The sequence below is a fragment of the Hordeum vulgare genome, chromosome 4H, assembly GCF_904849725.1.
Source record: "Hordeum vulgare subsp. vulgare chromosome 4H, MorexV3_pseudomolecules_assembly, whole genome shotgun sequence".
Taxonomy (NCBI): domain Eukaryota; kingdom Viridiplantae; phylum Streptophyta; class Magnoliopsida; order Poales; family Poaceae; genus Hordeum; species Hordeum vulgare.
In genome coordinates, this window is record NC_058521.1 from 609,996,899 (window position 1) to 610,015,698 (window position 18,800).

The 18,800-nt window shown below is 49.5% G+C and overlaps 1 protein-coding gene and 1 pseudogene across 1 annotated transcript; both read left to right on the forward strand.

The window, feature by feature from the left end:
* Nucleotides 1–52: 52 nt before the first annotated feature.
* Nucleotides 53–1,088, forward strand: LOC123450116 (germin-like protein 8-11). Its single transcript, XM_045127520.1, has 2 exons — nt 53–214; nt 343–1,088. The coding sequence occupies exons 1-2, from the start codon at nt 94–96 to the stop codon at nt 909–911; spliced, it is 690 nt and encodes a 229-aa protein (XP_044983455.1). The 5' UTR covers nt 53–93; the 3' UTR covers nt 912–1,088.
* Nucleotides 1,089–8,751: 7,663 nt separating this feature from the next.
* LOC123450944 lies at nt 8,752–12,736 on the forward strand (annotated as a pseudogene).
* The last annotated feature ends 6,064 nt before the right edge of the window (nt 12,737–18,800 follow it).

Consider the following 18,800-nt stretch of genomic DNA (forward strand, 5'->3'; position numbering starts at 1 on the left):
CTGCGCTTATATAAACACATACATCCCCGGTATGTCTGAACCATCACTCACAACACAACCACAAACAGGAACACAAGAGAGAGAAACAATAAGATGTCATCCTCCTCTTCCTTCCTTGTCCTCGCTTCTCTTCTTGCATTGGTCTCATGGCAGGCCACTGCCTCCGATCCTAGCCCACTCCAAGACTTTTGTGTGGCCGACATGCATTCACCAGGTATCGTCTGGTTTCTCCCCATGTTTTCACAGAATACATACGTTGACATGAATTTCTGAAAATTATTTGCAAATCGAAACAACTTTCTCGGATTTGAGCTTACATGTTGCATCTCCTCTATGCACCAGTGCGTGTCAATGGGTTTGTTTGCAAGAACCCGATGGAAGTTAACGCAGACGACTTCTTCAAGGCAGCCAATCTCGACAAGCCAAGGATGACCAACAAGGTTGGATCCAACGTCACCTTGATCAACGTCATGCAGATTGCTGGACTCAACACCCTCGGCATCTCAATTGCGCGCATTGACTATGCTCCCTTGGGTCAGAACCCGCCACATACGCACCCTCGCGCCACTGAGATCCTCACGGTCCTCGAGGGGACACTGTATGTTGGCTTTGTCACATCCAACTTGCCCGCCCCCAACAGAAACAAGTTCCTCTCGAAGGTGCTCAACAAAGGTGATGTGTTTGTCTTCCCAGTGGGCCTCATTCACTTCCAATTCAACCCCAACCCCCACAAGCCCGCCGTAGCAATTGCCGCACTCAGCAGCCAGAACCCAGGGGCTATCACAATTGCCAATGCAGTGTTTGGGTCAAACCCACCAATATCGGATGATGTTCTTGCCAAAGCATTTCAGGTGGAAAAGAATACAATAGACTGGCTTCAGGCTCAGTTCTGGGAGAATAATCACAATTAAGTCAGACATTGGTTGACTTCATCGGAAGATGAGTGCATAAACCAAGGACTTGGTTGAGCTTCTAGCCATGCTTCCTGATCTATAGAATAAATGAAGCCTATGTCATGATGGTGTGTCTGTAAGCCGTGAATGTATTTCAACCTTTTGAATAATCAACAATATGATTTATTTTCTTCACTCTGATATTGTGTCATATGCTATTTTGGTTTTCATGTGTCGTATTTGCCAAAAGAAACAAAAAATCAGGGTTCTTTTTTCTTCACCGAAACAATAGATGATTAGGTTAAAAATGTAAAAAACACATAATCATGTGGTAATTCAGTATATGTTTGATGCTAGGGTTTAATACATAGGATTATCCTGCAATACATGTGAAGCATGCTATAGTTGGAGCCTGATTGTGCTCGGGATTTAAATGTGGAAGTTGAATGCGCAAACTTTGCTTCCTAGAGTCGTCGTTCTTGTCTCTCGCTTTCACATTGTTTTCTCTTTTCTTTGTAGAGAGCAAGAAATACGTTTTTTACTATGTTTTAAAACTGAGAACACTGCAGACCACGTTCCAAAAATCTGCTCCAGCATACATACAAGAAGCATGCATAATATACAAACGAAACAGTTACGACCCCCCCTCCCCCACCCCCCCCCCCCCCCCCCCCCAACACACACCAACACACAAGTAATAATTATTTGTGTTGTTTCTTTGTAACAACCTTGTCATAGAAGCATTTTATCACGACACTTACTTTTGCCCGCTTCATAAATAAAGTTCAATGGCTAAACAACATTTTATCATGAGGAAATCATCATACGAGATGATTAAACAAAACACAACAAAACAAGCCAAACACGGTAACAAGCATCGTAAGTGCACAATTGGAATGCCTCCAATATGCCACCGAGTGGAAACAAATGAGAGGCTGGATCGCCTCAAGAATCAACCAGGACTACTAATGACATTCAACCACACGCCACCTAGAAGAAATCACTAAACTTCGGCACACCGTGAGCACCCAACTACTGTCGGAGAAGACCCTCTGCCTAAACCAAGGAGAGTTGACCATACCAGTGAGCAGAGATGATGGAAGGAGGACGTTGTCGCACGTACAATATAGTGCAAACAATACCACCAGTCACCAAAGTTGAGGTAGGGTCGACTGGATCGCCATACCATTCCGAACACGCTACACGACTGCATGACAACTGCACTCACTGATGTTGCCCCCAAGAAGATCATGACACAATACGCTACCACCGCCGCGTCTGTTAGGGTGGATGGGGGTTTTCACCCTCAGCTAGGAGGATGGGAGAGCCATCGCGATTACCCCAAGAAGGACATGGCTACCAAGACATCGCCGCCACTAGTACTGAGCTTTTGCAAGATCCTGATGAAGGTCAAGATTGAAGAATTCGTCAAGGCAGCTGCCCTCGACAAGCCTAGTGTGACCAACAAGGTTGGATCCAACGTCACTTTGATCAACAACATGCAGATTGCTGGACTCAACACCCTCGGCATCTCTATTGCGTGTATCGATTATGCTCTCTTTGGTTAGGACCCACCACATACACACCCTCACGCCACTTAGATCCTCACGGTGCTCGAGGGGACAACATACATTGGCTTTGTCACATCCAACCAGCCCGCTCGCAATAGAAACAAGTTTACAACTCGTCTCAGGGGTGAATGTGTGATGTTATGCGTTTGGAAGATTGACGGTCTGCAAAACTAGTTGGGCTTTTTGCTGGAATACTTGATGTTGTAGTCTTCGATAGAGTGTTCCGTTTTGCGTCGGTTCTTGTTTCCGGTCGTGCAAACTTGCTTGATTCCTGCTTAATATTGTTGGATAGATGGTTATGGTGGGCATACTCTCGTCCCTTTCTTTTCTGCTATACCAAGTGAGGGGAGGGATAGTTTAGAGAGCTGCGGTGCTTTGATAATATGTTTCTTTAATTTCGGGACTGCTACGTGTCTATCGGTGGACGTTTGTTATATGTCTGCCACCTCGATGACCATTGGACCTATGCGCGGGAAGCGTCCGATCGATCTCCTGCCATGTCCCGCTTGTCCCCTTCCCCACTAATTAATTCCCGCAACAACTGCTTTGTTGCGGAAACATTTATAAACAAAGATTGTGTTGCAGATTCCCGCAACAACTGCTATGTGGCAGAAACATTTATAACAAATATTGTGTTGCAGAATTTTTATGCAACAAAGGTTGTGTTGCAGAATTTTTTGCAACACAAGTTGTGTTGCGGATTATTTATTTTTGCAACAAAGATATTGTTGCAGATTTTTTTTCAAACAAAGGTATATATCGACGGATGAAAAGTTTTGCAACATTAGTGATGTTGCAGACTATTTCTTGCAAGAAAGATGATGTTGGAAGAAAAAAAATCATCGCGAGTGAGGGAGTAGCAGCGGACGAAGGCTGCCAGCGCAGGCCGGTGGCAAGCACGGATGTTGGCTTTTGAACGTGCGTATGCAGCTGTACAGGCATGCCTACGCGATTCTTGCTTCGGCCGGCTACTTGACGGAACTTGCGTAACTAGCGACACATATAAAACTGATCGATGGATTTGATGGCTAAAGGCTCGTGTCGTGCCTTTGCTTTGTATTGCTTTTCGTTTTTCTGGTGTTACAATCAACACCCCTAGGGTGTCTTTTGTACACGTCCATAAGGGACTATAGAAATAGACTAGGACTAGGAATCCTAATACTACTAGGACTCGGTTTGGCTTTCTTTCCTAATCCTAAAGAAACAACATGATTAACTTCTACATTCACCTCCTTAATCTTGTTGCTTGACTTCACTTCTTGCACTCCGACTTTCCTCCTCATCTCGATGAACTTCTGTCGACCGAGGGACTTGGTGAAAATATCGGCAAGTTGGAATTGCGTGTTCACATGTTGAACCTCGATCAACTCTTCTTCAATGCACTCCCGGATGTGGTGGAACCGGGAATCTATGTGCTTGCTCCTTTTGTGATGAACCGGATTTTTGCACAATGAGATTGCAGCTTGGTTGTCAATCTTCAATGACACCTTCTGCACCTCCCGCTTTGCAAGAATAGCTAGAAGTCTTCTCAGCCACACTGCTTGACAAGCCGCCGTGCTTGCCGCTATGTATTCTACCTCGCATGAAGACAGTGCCACCACCTTTTGCTTTTGAGAATTCCAGCTAATCGGATTCGGGCCAAGGTAGAAAACCATGCCCGTTGTGCTCTTTCGGTCATCAACATCACCTGCCATGTCGCTATCTGAATATCCACGAAGGATCAATCCTTCCTTTCCCTTTCTGTACGTGCAGCCAAGATTAATTGTGCCTTTCACATAGCGTAGAATTTGATTGACCGCGCTCATGTGTTCGGTTGTCGGATTCTCCATGAAATGACTCACGATCCCGATTGAATACGCCAAGTCAGGTTGGGTTTGCACCAAATATCTCAGGCTGCCCACAACGCTTCGATACATTGTGGTGTCCACCGGCGGATTTGAGCTACGCTTGCTCAACTTGTGACGTTGGTCCATTGAAACTTGGGTCGCGTAGCAATCTGACATGCCACACTTGTCCAATAACTTGACCGCGTAAGCCGATTGATATAGAAAAATCTCTCCGGAGCTTTGCTTCACTTCGATGCCCAAGTAATAGCTGAGTAATCCCAGATCGCTCATGCTAAGCTTGTTCTTCACTTGCGCCTTGAAACGTTCAATTTCTTGTACGCTATCTCCGGTGATAATCAGATCGTCGACATAAACTCCAACTAGCAGGTTTGAGCCTTTGGAGTTATTTGTATAGACTGCGTGCTCGAGGGGACATCTCTTGAACCCGAGCGAGACCAGACTTCGGTCTAACTTTGAGTTCCAAGCTCTTGGCGCTTGCTTCAACCCGTAAAGTGCCTTCTTGAGCTTGTAAACTTTCCCTTCTTTGCCTTTCTTCTCGTAGCCGAGGGGTTGTTCCACGTACACTTCTTCTGTGAGATCGCCGTTGAGGAAAGCGGATTTAACATCCATATGATGAACCTTCCAATCCTCTTGTTCTGCCAAAGCTAGGAGCACTCTCACCGTCTCGATTCGAGCAACCGGTGCAAACACCTCATCATAGTCAACTCCTTGACGTTGTACGTTGCCCTTTCCAACGAGTCTTGCCTTGTACTTCACAATGGCACCCTGTGTGTCCTTCTTTAACTTGTAAACCCACTTCAAACCTATCGCCTTTTGGTTTAGATGACGGGTTACCAAAGTCCACGTGCCATTGCTCTCAATCGCCTTCATCTCCTCATCCATGGCGTGCGTCCAACTACGGCTTTTGCTCGCCTCTACGAAGTTCGCCGGCTCCTCAACTCCGAACAGACATAGTCCGGAGTACTCGAGCGTATCTGGCTTTGTGTACTTGTAGACTTTCTTGAGGGTCTTGTAGCGACGAGGCCCTGAGGAATCCGTTGTGGCTTGCGAAGGAGGTGACACAAATTGTGTCGATGTTGATGCACTTGAGGAAGATGGCTGAGTCTCGGGCGTGTCATCGACATCCGCGTCGTCGGTGTAGTCGTCGTGATCATGATCATCATCTTGATTGTCATCGTCACTATGCGCCTCGTTGTCGATGTTGTCGTCGAGATCTCCACCCGTGCCGTGCGCTTCGTTGTCGCTATCTCCTTGCGACCTATGCACGTCGTCGACGGTGTCGGCACCATGATGATCACTACCATTGTGGTCACCTTGGTTGGGCGTCTTGCCAACCACCTGGACATCCTCCCCTGCATCATCATCAGTTGGAAATTCAACCGTGAATATGTTACCGTTTGGAGCATCGTCGGGTGCAGCGCTCCAATTCCACGCTTGGTTTTCTTCAAACACGACGTCACGTGAAATCCGTAGACGCTTGGTTTGTGGATCGTTGAAGCGGTATGCCTTGGTGCCGGAACTCCTCTCGTATCCGATGAACACCATCTTGGTGCTACGATCGGCAAGCTTTGAGAGATGCGGCTCCGCCGTCTTCTCATGTGCCATGCACCCGAACGTCCGTAGATGAGACACATTCGGCTTACGTCCGTAAATTGCTTCATCCGGAGTCTTCCTGACCACCGCCTTCGTTGGAGCCCGGTTGAGAAGATAGACCGCCGTCGAAACAGCTTCTCCCCAAAAAGTCCCCGGCAGGTTCTTGCTCTTGAGTAAACTCCTTGCCATGTCAACGACGGTTCGATTGCGCCTTTCAAAGACCCCGTTCTGCTGCAGCGTGTAAGGTGCCGTGAGGAACCTTTTTATGCCTATCTTCTCGCAGTAATCGTTGAATTCGTTCGACGTAAATTCTCCGCCGCGATCTGTCCGTAGAGCGCGAACCTTCAACTTGTGTTCCATCTCCGTTGCAGCCTTCAGCTTCTTGAACGCTTCAAACGCCTCATCTTTAGATCGTAGGAGAACGACCCACATATATCTCGAGTAGTCGTCTACCACGAGGAAGAAATACTTCTTTCCCGCGTGAGTTGCTGGGGTGATAGGGCCACATAGATCACCATGGAGCAGCTCGAGTGCATCACTTGCACGATAGGTAGACAGAGCAGGGAACGGCCTGCGGTGTTGTTTTCCAACCAAGCACCCGTCACATACTCGATCAACATGGTCGATAAATGGCATCCCGGATACCATCTCCATCTTTGACATCTTCTTCAAGGCGTAGAAGTTAACGTGTCCAAATCTAGCATGCCATAACCACGAATCATCATCACTCTTGGCGAGCCAACACTCCGGTTGAGATTGATCAAGGTTGAGGATATAGAGCCTATTCCGTGTGCGATTAACACGAGCTAGCACGTTTCGGAGGTTGTCGAAGATCGTCATCACTCCGTTCTCGATATTCACCTTGCATCCATTCTCGTCAAGCTTCCCAATAGAGATAATGTTGTTGCGAAGCCGTGGGATGTAGTACACTCCGGTGAGTATGCGATGTTCGCCTGTGAGACCCTCGAAGAGGACAGATCCTTGCCCGCAAATCTCCACAGCTGAACCATCACCGAACTTGACCGAGCCTTGAACATCATATTCCAGCTCGAGAAATTTCTCCTTGCATCCCGTCATGTGGTTACTCGCACCCGTGTCGAGATACCACGACACATTGTGATCCCCGGATAACTTAGGTGTCACATTCTTCTCATGAAGTAGCACCTTCCGGGTTGGTTTCACAACCACCGTTTCAGCCAGATCACATACTTTGGTCATCAGAAGACCTGGACCTTCGTCTTCCTGCTTTGCCAAATTTGCCTTGATCTCCCGCTTGTTAGGCTTCGGACAATCCTTTGCAAAGTGACCCATCTCGTTGCAGTTATAGCACTTAACATCGGATAAATCCAAGCTCCGTGGCTTCCGCCCTTTAGATTGGTCCGCCTTACCACGATCATGTGGCTTGCCTTTTCCTTTGCCTTTTCCGGTTTGTCCGTCGCGCTTCACGTTGCTTAAGCCTTCGCCACCATCACGCCTTCCTTTGCTACTTGGGGCCTCCCAATCTGCGCGCGAGTACATGAGTTGGTCACTACCTCCTCCTTTGCCTTTCCGACAGCCACGAGCATTTTCTTCCCATGTCCGCAAGCGTCCGATCGCCTCCGTTATGGTCATGTCGTCGATGTCGTAAAGCTGCTCGAGCGTGCCGATGATGTACGTAAATTTATCAGTCACTGAACTGAAAAACGTCTCCATGATCTCGGTTTCCTCGAGCTTTGAACCAAGTGCGCGGATCTCTCCCACCAGAGTAGTAAGACGCATGGCGTAGTCGTTCACCGATTCAGTTTCCTCCATCTGCAACTTGTGAAATTGGCGCTTCAGCACTTGTGCCCGAGCCTTGGTGACGCGATCTTCTCCGATCCTCATCTCCTTGAGTGCGTTCCACGCCTCTCTTGCCGTCTCGAACTCCGCCAATGTCATCATCACGGAATCCGACACAGACTGGGCTATGGCGGCCATGGCACCTTCCTCGGACTCGTCATCGACGTCGTCGTCCGTGATTGCCTGCCACACTCGAAGGGTTCGGAGAATAATCTTCATCTTCACCACCCACACGCCATAGTTGGCGTCGGTGAGCATCGGGTACTGGATGGGGATGTTGCGATGCGCCTGGACGTTGGCGCCGCCCGTTCCTCCACCACTGGTTGCTGACTTGCCGCCCTTCTTCACCTTGTCACCGTTCTTGTTCGCCTTGGCACCGTCCTTGCCGGACTTGACCGACTCAGCATCGCTGTCCGTCATCGTAGATCGTCGAGGCTCTAGATACCAATTATTGGCTTTGGATCGCTAGATCAAAGCTCCCTTACACGTACGTGCAAGCTAGCTATATAGCAACCAAGCAGACAAGCTGCTGGATGGATTAGCAATAGCACTCGCGTACGTATAAGCAACCTGAGCTAGCTTGCTGTGTATCGGATTAAACTCGGCGGAACCCTTAACTCTCTTGACGACGGCCGCGTAACTAGGAGTACGAGAGGAACGGAAACTGATTTTGGTGGTGCGTATAGCTAAAGGCTCGTGTCGTGCCTTTGCTTTGTATTGCTTTTCGTTTTTCTGGTGTTATAATCAACACCTTTAGGGTGTCTTTTATACACGTCCACAAGGGACTATAGAAATAGACTACGACTAGGAATCCTAATACTACTAGGACTCGGTTTGGCTCTTTTTCTTAATCCTAAAGAAACAACATAATTAACTTCTGCAACATGACTAGACTAGTAATCCTAATACTAGGCGTGTGAGTGTGTCGCGGTGGACGGCTGGCTCGGTCTGGTTAGGAAAGGGTGGAGAAGAAAAGAGGAGGAAGGAAGGACAACAACGAAGGGCGGCCTTGCCGGCGAACTATGGCCGATGGCGTGGACAGGGGGTGAGCGCGCTTTCAGCACGCGCATGGCCCCATTGGTGGACCTGAGAGGAACGAAAGAAAAGATGGAAAGGAGATCTGATGTTTCGTGAAATTTGTAGATAAGAACCTTGTCGTCTGATTGCAGTTGGTGGAAGGGTTCGAGGAGACCATCGGGCGGGGCAAGGGTTCGACGCGGCTGTACGCGACCATCGACATCGGCAGGGCGCGCGTGGGCCGCACGCGGGTCCTCGCCGGCGACCCGGTGAACCCGCGCTGGTACGAGGACTTCCACATCTACTGCGCGCACTTCGCCGCCGACGTCGTCTTCACCGTCAAGGCCGCGCAGCCCATCGGCGCCACCCTCATCGGCCGCGCTTATCTCCCTGTCCGGGAGCTGCTCGACGCCGACGGTAATGACATCCTCGACGCGACCAAGCAGAAGCTCGCCCACGGGCCCACGATTCAGGTGCGGCTCAGGTTCTGCGGCGTCACCTCAAGCCGTCGTGAGTGGGGCGCCGGCGTCGGCAGCGCGGGGAATCCCGGGGTGCCCTACACGTTTTTCTCCCGGCGGCCGGGGTGCAGGGTGACCCTGTACCAGGACGCGCACACCCCGGACGCGTTCGCGCCCGGGATCCCGCTCTCCGGCGGCCGGAGCTACAAGCAGGGACGGTGCTGGGAGGACGTGTTCGACGCCATCACCGACGCGCGCCACCTGGTGTACATCACCGTCTGGTCGGTGTACACCGAGATCACGCTGATACGGGACGGCGACCGGCCTCGCCCCGGCGGCGACGCCACCCTCGGCGAGCTCCTCAAGCGCAAGGCCAGCGAGGGCGTGCGCGTGCTCATGCTGGTCTGGGACGACCGCACCTCCGTCGAGTCCCTCGGCATGACGTGGGGGTACATGGACACGCACGACGCCGAGACGGCGAACTACTTCCGCGGCAGCGACGTGCAGTGCGTCCTCTGCCCGCGGAACCCCGACGCCGGCAGAAGCGCCGTCATGGGCTTGGAGACCGCCTACACGATCAGCCACCACCAGAAGATCATCGCGGTCGACCACGACATGCCGGTGAGGGGCAGCTCCAGCCGCCGCCGCATAGTCAGCTTCGTCAGCGGCCTCGACCTCTGCGACGGGCGCTACGACACGCAGTTCCACTCCCTGTTCAGGACGCTGGACACGGCGCACCACAAGGACTTCCACCAAGGCAGCATCGCCGACGCGTCCGTCGACAAGGGCGGGCCGAGGCAGCCATGGCACGACATCCATGCCAAGATCGAAGGTCCGGCCGCGTGGGACATTCTCTACAACTTCGAGCAGCGATGGAGGAAGCAACGCGGTGACCATGATCTCCTCGTCGATCTGGTAGCGTTGGAGAACTTGATCATGCCGCCATCGGCCGTGACGTTCCCCGACGACCAGGAGGCGTGGAAGGTGCAGGTGTTCCGGTCCATCGACGGCGGTGCGAGCTTCGGCTTTCCTAGCGCACCCGAGGAAGCCGCTCGATCAGGCATCGTCAGCGGCAAGAACAACACCATTGACAGGAGCATCCAGGACGCCTACATCCACGCGATACGCCGCGCGAAGCACTTCATCTACATCGAGAACCAGTACTTCCTAGGCAGTTCATTCGCGTGGAAAGCCGACGGCATAAGGCCGGAAGAAATCGAGGCGCTGCATCTGATTCCCAGAGAGCTTTCGCTCAAGATCGTGAGCAAGATTGAGGCCGGTGAACGCTTCGTGGTCTATGTCGTGGTGCCCATGTGGCCGGAAGGTGTTCCTGAACATGGATCTATGCAGGCAATACTAGATTGGCAGAGAAGGACCATGGACATGATGTACTATGACATCGCCATCGGGCTGGAGGCCAAGGGGACGATTGATGCAAACCCCAAGGATTACCTCGCCTTCTTTTGCTTAGGGAACAGGGAGGTGAAGAGGAGCGGAGAGTATGAACCCGCTGATCGTCCATTGCCTGGGCTGGGTCTCCCTATGAAATGGCGCAGAACGCTCGGCGGTTCATGATCTATGTGCACTCTAAGATGATGATAGGTACGTAGCCTAGGTATATATATATATATATATATATATATATATATATATATATATATGCCCACTAGCTCCACCATGCATGTTGCAGAAAATTCTTGCACATCTATATATAGGCACTTCCAAGTAAAAAATTGCCTAACATGTTACTGTATTCTGTTTGATTTCCAGTGGACGACGAGTACATCATGGTCGGCTCTGCCAACATCAACCAGCGGTCGATGGACGGGGGCAGGGACTCGGAGATCGCCATGGGCGCATTCCAGCCTCACCACCTCAACGCCAACAAAGGCCAGGTTGCCAGAGGGCAGGTCCATGGCTTTCGGATGTCGTTGTGGTACGAGCACCTGGGCATGCTGCACGACGATTTCCTCAACCCGGGGAACCTGGGGTGCGTCCAGAGGGTGAACAAGATGGCTGACAAGTACTGGGATCTCTATGCGAGCGATGAGCTGAAGGACGACCTCCCTGGACACCTTCTCACCTACCCAGTTGCGGTGGCCAAGGACGGCACCGTCACGGAACTGCCTGGGTCCAAGTGCTTCCCCGACACAGCCGAGGCTCCGGTGCTCGGAACCAAATCCAAATTCATGCCCCCTATTCTCACCACATAAGGTATTTGCTCCGCATGCATTAATGCTACTCCCTCAGTTCCTAAATATAAGTCATTTAGAGTTTTTATTAATAGACTACATACAAAGCAAATGAATAAAACTATACTTTAAAATGTGTCTATATACATCTGTATGTAGTCTTCTAGTGCAACTTTTAAAAAGACTTATATTTAGAAACGGAGGGAGTAGATGATGCATGCTTCTATGATGAGATTCCCGCAGTGTAAGCATAGTTTTAAATAGCCCCGCTATAGCCTGGCTATAGCCTTTTCAGCAGGGTGCCGTTAAATGGTATCATGTACAAATACGCCGCTATAGCCCGCTATAGCGGAGGCTCGTCGCTATTTGCCGTAGCCCGCTATTTAAAACATTAAGTGTAAGCTTATATTCTGTTATTGCTACCTCCATATGATGGTTCTTCAGGCTGCAGGTGGGACTGGGCGATAACTAACAATCCATTAAAACTTAAGTAGATTAGTTGGAAATTAAATAAGTGGGATTCCACTAAACAGATGTATAACAACCTTTGTCGAGGAGGGAGCTCGCCATCTTGGGTGAGCGGATGGGACGGAGCTGAAGTTCAGCAAGTGGCTGCGCTCGAGGTGGTCAAGGAGGAGTTCATGGCGTAGCGCAAGTGTTCATCGGGCAAGGTAAAGTTGAGATCCTGTCATTGACGGCGGCAAGGTCGTCGTCTTCCTTGGCGACACCATGTTCCATGAAGACACGACACAACACTGCGCAAACCGACCTCACTCTCCGATGTAAACAGCCAAGTTGAGCCACTGCCGACGACGGCGAGCAATTCCCTGGCATTGACATTTGGGCCCCCGTGTGAGGCTCCCTGCTGATGATACGCGACGCCTCCTGAACCGGCGTCGATGGATCATCTCAGCCAGAGCACCAGTCGGAATGTTGTAGCCGTGGGCAGGGCGCCGGACCGTGGCAAAGCAGCCACTGACGTACTTGAAAGCGTCCTCACGCTCTAGACGAGGCGAGCCCTGTCGCCGCACAGCCACGGGCACAACCACAGTGCAGAGAGGCTCGACGCCTGCCTTCGTAGAGGAAATAAGATCATACCAGACTCGTAGTTGTTGCCTGCTGATGGGTTTGGGACGGGCATAGTATGTATGTGCATGGTCAGCAACAGCATGTTTGCACTGGTGTAGTGGGTTTCCGACGGGTTAAATAGGACAACCCACCTAATTTTACTGTTATCCAATGGAGTCTCACTAAGATGATTAAGTGGGATGGACTTAGTTAGTCCCACTTATGCCCACTCCTACCTGCAGTTTGTTGTCCGAATCTATAGCTAAACATTTTACCCCACAGCCTTATACTTTCGAGTCTCAATAGAAAGAGACACATCTAAATAAATAACTAATCATCTGCATATGCCTGGACAATTCATGAATTACAACCTAATGTCAATTACAAGTCCTCGGAGGTTGCTAGATCAAGCACATTTTCTCAATAAAACTATGAAGCTCCATCAACTATACCAAATGAAAATAACAGAAATGCAGGTAGTAGCAGGAAAAAAAAGTTATGGAAACCTAGATCCTAATGGACAGGGCATAATCACGAACAGAGGGTCCTATTTTTGGTACGGGTATGCTCAGGTCTCAGTCGACTGAGATTTAATAAAGTCTCAGAGTCAAATGACATTACATACAAAACAGAAAAAATAATAAAAAATAAAAAATGCACGGATCTTAATGTAAGATCTTACGGATATATCATCGACTGAGACTTAACAAAGACTCGGTCGACTCAGACTTAGAAAGACTGTTTTGGTATTGAATAACAAGGTGAAACCAAATCGCATGTCACCTATGTATGCGTATCTCAATGATACTGGACATAAGTCCTCTTAAACCACTTATGAGAAGTCCTGAAGGATGCCGATGCAGATCTCATGGCCATTCCTTCTTCTCGACTAGAACTTGCGGCCATGCCGTCATCAGCACGAAGAGAGGAGACCCCTTTTAGTCTAGCCCTAACTCAGGGAGTTTGGAACAGGGGCATGTGCCCAACAGGAGAATAGGAGGGGACATGACAGAGGAGAGCACCGCCTCTCAAAGAACTGGTGGGGACTTGAGAAAAGATGCAACCACACAAAAGTGATACTCCCTCCATCATGAAATAAGTGATTCAAAAATAACTTAATTTTATACTAACTTTAGTATAAAATTGAGTCACTTATTTTGGGACGGATGGAATACATGATAACGGTAATCTAGCCCGTACACTTTACATCCAACGGTAAAGGGTAAAATAGCTATTGCAACAGCAACGTCCAGCGTTGCTGCATCCGTCTTGCCCGGAGGGAGGACTGCACACACTCAAAGTTTAAAATATCATTGGCGCCGCTCCCGCGACCGCGTCGCCCCGGCGGGCGACCGGCCGCGGCCAACCTCCTCCTTCCTCCAGCCCCGCTCTCTTCCTCCCCTCTCTGCCATCGTCGCTAGCACCCGCGGCCGGTCTGGCCCCGGGTTCGCTGATGGCGGCGGCCCACGGCCCCTCCCCTCCCGATGGCTCTCCGACGCGGGGCGGAGCTGCAAGAGGGGGTGCTCCTAGGCGGCGGCGTTCCAGGTGGCGACGGGGCTCCCCGACGTGGCGTGGGTGGACGGCTCGGCGGCGACGGCGTTGTTGGCGGCAGGGTGACACTGCGGCGAGATCTAGCGGCGGCCGCCCAGCCCAGATCTAGGCCCTGTGGGGCCCATCTGGGCCTGGGCTGGCCAACGGTGGAGCGGGTCTGCGGCGGAGCTTCCGGGAGACGGGGGAGCAGCGACGGGCGGTTGGGTGCTGACGGCGCCGTTCCCAGCCCACTGCAGCATGTCCGACAGGGCTTAGCGGGCCTGATTCGGGCCCGGCTAGGCCAGGGGTTGCCTGGTATGCCCTGCTGCCATGTCCGGTTGGTGACCGCGGCGGTGCCGGAGGCGCGGGCCTCCCGCACGTCGGCGGTGGCGGTGGATCTCCTCCCGCTCGGATTCGGTGTTGCTGCTTCATCGTTTGGCGCAGCTCTCCGGTCTCTTTGGACTCGGGTTGGTGTTCGCAGTGAGACTGCATGGATAGTGGCGCAACCGTGCTGGCGGATCGGAGCCTCGGACTGTGGGGATTTGTCTCCGGAAGGCGCAGTAGTGGCGAATCTTCCGCTCTTTGTGAGTTAACGATGTTGGCATTTGTTTATTTTTTATTTTTTGGGCTTGATGTGCTGTTCAGCCCAGCAATGATCCATGTACGGTGTTGGTTGCTTTGTATACAAAGCGGGGAAACCCTTTTTGATAAAATATTGAAGATAATATTGTGTTAGATGTTAATGAAAACTTGATGCCAAATCTAATGATGATAAAGGATCTTCTGATTTAATTTCAACATTACAAACTGTTGATTAACTAGGCAAACTTTATATGGGTAAACATAAACATAAGAATACGCGAAACCTGTAGATACTACTTGTTGTAAAGAATATGAGCATTTAGAGTCTGAAAGTGAGTGAGAGAAAACTACTGATTTTTTTGGTACTGCTGAAACGACCAGATCCAAGCATATGGCGCCTGGTAGTTAAGGTGCTCGTCGTCTGGTCAGATCCGGGTCTTGTCAGCATCGGGACGACATCCAATGGTGGTGTTCGACGCCACGATAGAACTATACACCAGCGAGCGCAAGAGGGGCGGCACGCCATCACCACACCGTCGGGGTGGGGCGCGCAGCCCTCGATGGGGCTGAAGAGTGGGGCAGCAGCCGCAGAGTGCCATATGTGTCCCCAAAATTGTAAGAGCTCCGTACATTGGGGATTTTGGGGAAAAAAAAATCACAAAAGTGATTTCTAATGCGGTGAAAGAGCCAAATATCAATGGCCCTAGAAATAAAAGCAGCGCGACCATTACCAGAATAGGTATCACCGATGTTGACAAAAAGGTAGATGACAGTACATTCTTTTTACGGAGTAATTTCAAAAAAATAAAAATGGTAGTGAAGTCAAAAATTCATGAAACTTGTCATTTTCGAATATTTGTCCAAAAGGACCCCTGTCGAACGTGATTGCCAGAAAAGACCAGCTCGAACGCAAAAAAGGAAAGGACCTCCACCCCTCCGTGGCGGCAGGTGCACCAGGCGGCACGTGGCACTTGCCGCCACCGCCCGAGGCGGCTGGGGCCTGCCGCCACGAGCGCAGGCGGCGCATGCGAGATTCCGTTCCCGCGTCGCGGCAACGTAACGGGAATGAGAGGAGGGCCCTGCCGCCTCGGCATATGGCGGCCAGGTGGGACATGCCGCCTCGGGACGAAGCGGCGCGTACTGTTGCCGCGCTGATTGGCACTGACTGCGCTGAATTCCACTGACTGCGCTGATTTCGAGGCTCGTTGATTCCTACGCTGAGACAGTCTCCGCCGACGAAACAGTAGCACATTTTTCCCGCTCTTCACCGACGAAACAGTGTGAAACTTTTCTTTATAAACGAACTGTGTCACTGCCTCCTCTCTCACTCTCTTCTCCTGCCGTTGCCTTCTTTGTCACCCTCTTCTCTTTCTCTTTCTCACTCTCTTCTCGAGAACTAGTCCATATGAAGGTTTAAGTTGCGATTTTGGATGGTTTAAAGTTAGATTTTGAAGACGTTGCAGTTGAAGAAAAGATAGATCAAGGTAAGAGCTTTCCATTTCTTTTGGTCTTGTTTGCATGCATGATGTTTTATTTTGTTTGATTAGTTTCTAAGTATGTTCTTTCTTCTGTCTTAGGGAGTGTATTACCACTTTCGTGGAACTATTTTGAAGGCGTTGTAGTTGAAAAAAAGTTAGATCAAGGTAAGAGCTTTACATTTCTGTTGGTCGTGTTTGCATGCATGATGTTATATTTTGTTCGATTAGTTTCTAAGTATGTGTTTATCTTTTGTCTTAGGGAGTGTATTATCACTTTTGTGGAACTATTTTGTCATGCGATATGAACTACTAAGTTGAAGATCAAGGTATGAGACTCTGTTCATATTTGTGTTCATGTGATAATAGGTCGACTATGTTCATATATTACCGATGATCCATCATGGGGAGATGAACATACCCAGCGTGGCGTACAGAAAGAAATACTCACAGAAAACCATGATACTCAATGCACGTTCCCACGAATGATAAATGATTTTTTCGGGCAGGACGTTATTGGTCCATCTTATATCAATTCTTAGTCACAGCCATTCACCTACAATTTAGAATCATCATCTCAATATGGATTTCAGACTCCACCACCTATGCATGAGTCGCAGACACACGAACACGAGGGACAGTACGGTCGTGGTCTTCGTGAACACAGACCCCCTGAACGATTGTCACCCTCCGGTCGTCGGGCAAGGCCAGCTGGTCGTCGTCGCATAGGGTGATTCGTCTATGTATGTGTGCGAACTATTGCATCTCTCTATGTCAGTTTCAAACTTTCAGATGTACGTACAAGACATCTATGTAGTTTCATGAAATAAAAGTTCTCGATATATTTAAAGTTGCTTCCATAAAATAAGATACATAAAATAAGATTCATAAAATAAGATACATTAAGATGTAGAGTTCATAAAAAACTACATAAAGTCGTCGTCATCCTTCGACGATGCAGAGCTCTCGCCCTTTGACAAAGCGCTACTCTTGGCCTTCGTCGATGATGCGCACTTGGCCTTCGTCGATGATGCGCTCTTGGTACTCGGCATGAAGATATCGTCTTCGTCCTCACTATCGTCAATCCATAAAAAGGGATGTTTTACTCCACCTCCACCGCGTATGTGTTGGCCTTTCTTCTTTCATCTTTCATTCAACCGCAGAAGTTCTTTTCAAATCTCCTCATATGTCCTTCCAGGCCACCCCTTCCTAGCTAATGCGTGGGCAACCTCATTCAGTAGTGTGTCACTACTGATGAGTTCGTCCCATGAAACTATTCTATTATCTATCTTGAAATTGCTAGCTAAGCGCAGAAGACACTCGGACATACCACTGTGAAAACTACGATCGAAAGGATAATGAGACATTTTCAGCACACTCCTTACCCACCTTGGTCTGGAGGGGGTTTTATAGGTGCAGCAGAGCGAGACGAATAACTAATGGCGGGAAAACGAGGAGGGAAAGCGAGGCGGGAACAAAATGGCCGCAAAGCTATACGCGGGAAAAAAATGGCGGAAAGGCGAGGCGGGAAATAAATGGCGGGATAAAATGAACATACACGTAGCTGAAATTAAGATACCCATTGCAGAAATTAAGATACACATTGCTGAAAATAAGATACAATTTACCGAAATTAAGATACAACTTGCAGAAATTAAGATACAACTAACACAAATTAACATACAATAAAATAAATCTACTGAGTCCAACGTGGATATTTTCCTTTTCCATCACCAGCTTCTTCTGCTGCCTTGGCGGCACGAGCCCTTTCTCTCTTTCTCTGCCTCTCAGCTTCACGGGCCTGTTCCCGCTGTCTGTAAACCTCCTCCAGCCGAAGTTTCTCTTCTTGATTTTTCCTTTTCATCTCATCAAGAAAAGCCCTCTGCTCCACACAGTAATCTTCCCACTCTTTCTTCTGCTCTGCTTTCTCCTCTGCTTCAGCCTTCTCACGACGCTCTTCCAAGTCCAAGCTAGCCCATGCACGGCGACCTCTTTCACGAATCTCGGTCACCGCCCAGTCCGACATTTCTTGTCAATCCAACGATAGTACATGCACAGAGGAGGAGGAGACTAAAGGATGGATCAGATTCAAGTAAACAATAATATCAAATAACAATAATCTGAATGACTTGAGCATACCGGAGGCCTAACGTACGCAGAAATAGATTCGGGTGGATCAGATTCATAATTGGCGCACATGAAAAACTTCATGCCCAACCAATCTGAAAAATCCGTCACCTCCTTCACCTTGCAGACATCTCCGCACCAACATCGAACTGCTTCCACCCCCCGAGGCAAGCTTGCACTCTGCATTTTCCTAGGCCTAATGCTCTGATCCGAACAAGGCAAACTCATACTGACTATGGAGGTGCAGGTGCTATGGAGGTGCAGGTGCTTTGAAGTCTGGCTGATGGTGAAGAGAGTTTCAGTCCCTGCCTCCTTTTATAGGCTCTGCCGGATGTCTACGCGGGAAAAAACAGCGCGAAAACGAGAAACTTCAGCGGAAAACTTAGGCGGGAAAATAACGCGGGAAACTTAGACGGGAAAAAATTGCACTGCTCGTCCGTCGTTATCGCGTGCATGTGGCGGGAAGAAATACAGCAGACAGACTCAGTTAGTGCAATCAGCCTTTAGGCCCTGCTTGGAATGCCGTTCTATTTTTACAAATGCAATACTTTACAAAGGTGTGTATTATTTTTACAAGTGTACTCCCTCCGTTCCTAAATATAAGTCTTTTTAGATATGTTACTAGATGA

Coding starts and splice junctions, on each gene's coding strand:
- LOC123450116 (XM_045127520.1), top strand. CDS start 94: ATGTCATCCTCCTCTTCCTTCCTTGTCCTCGCTTCTCTTCTTGCATTG. Junction 215..342: donor GGCCGACATGCATTCACCAG/GTATCGTCTGGT, acceptor TCTATGCACCAG/TGCGTGTCAATGGGTTTGTT.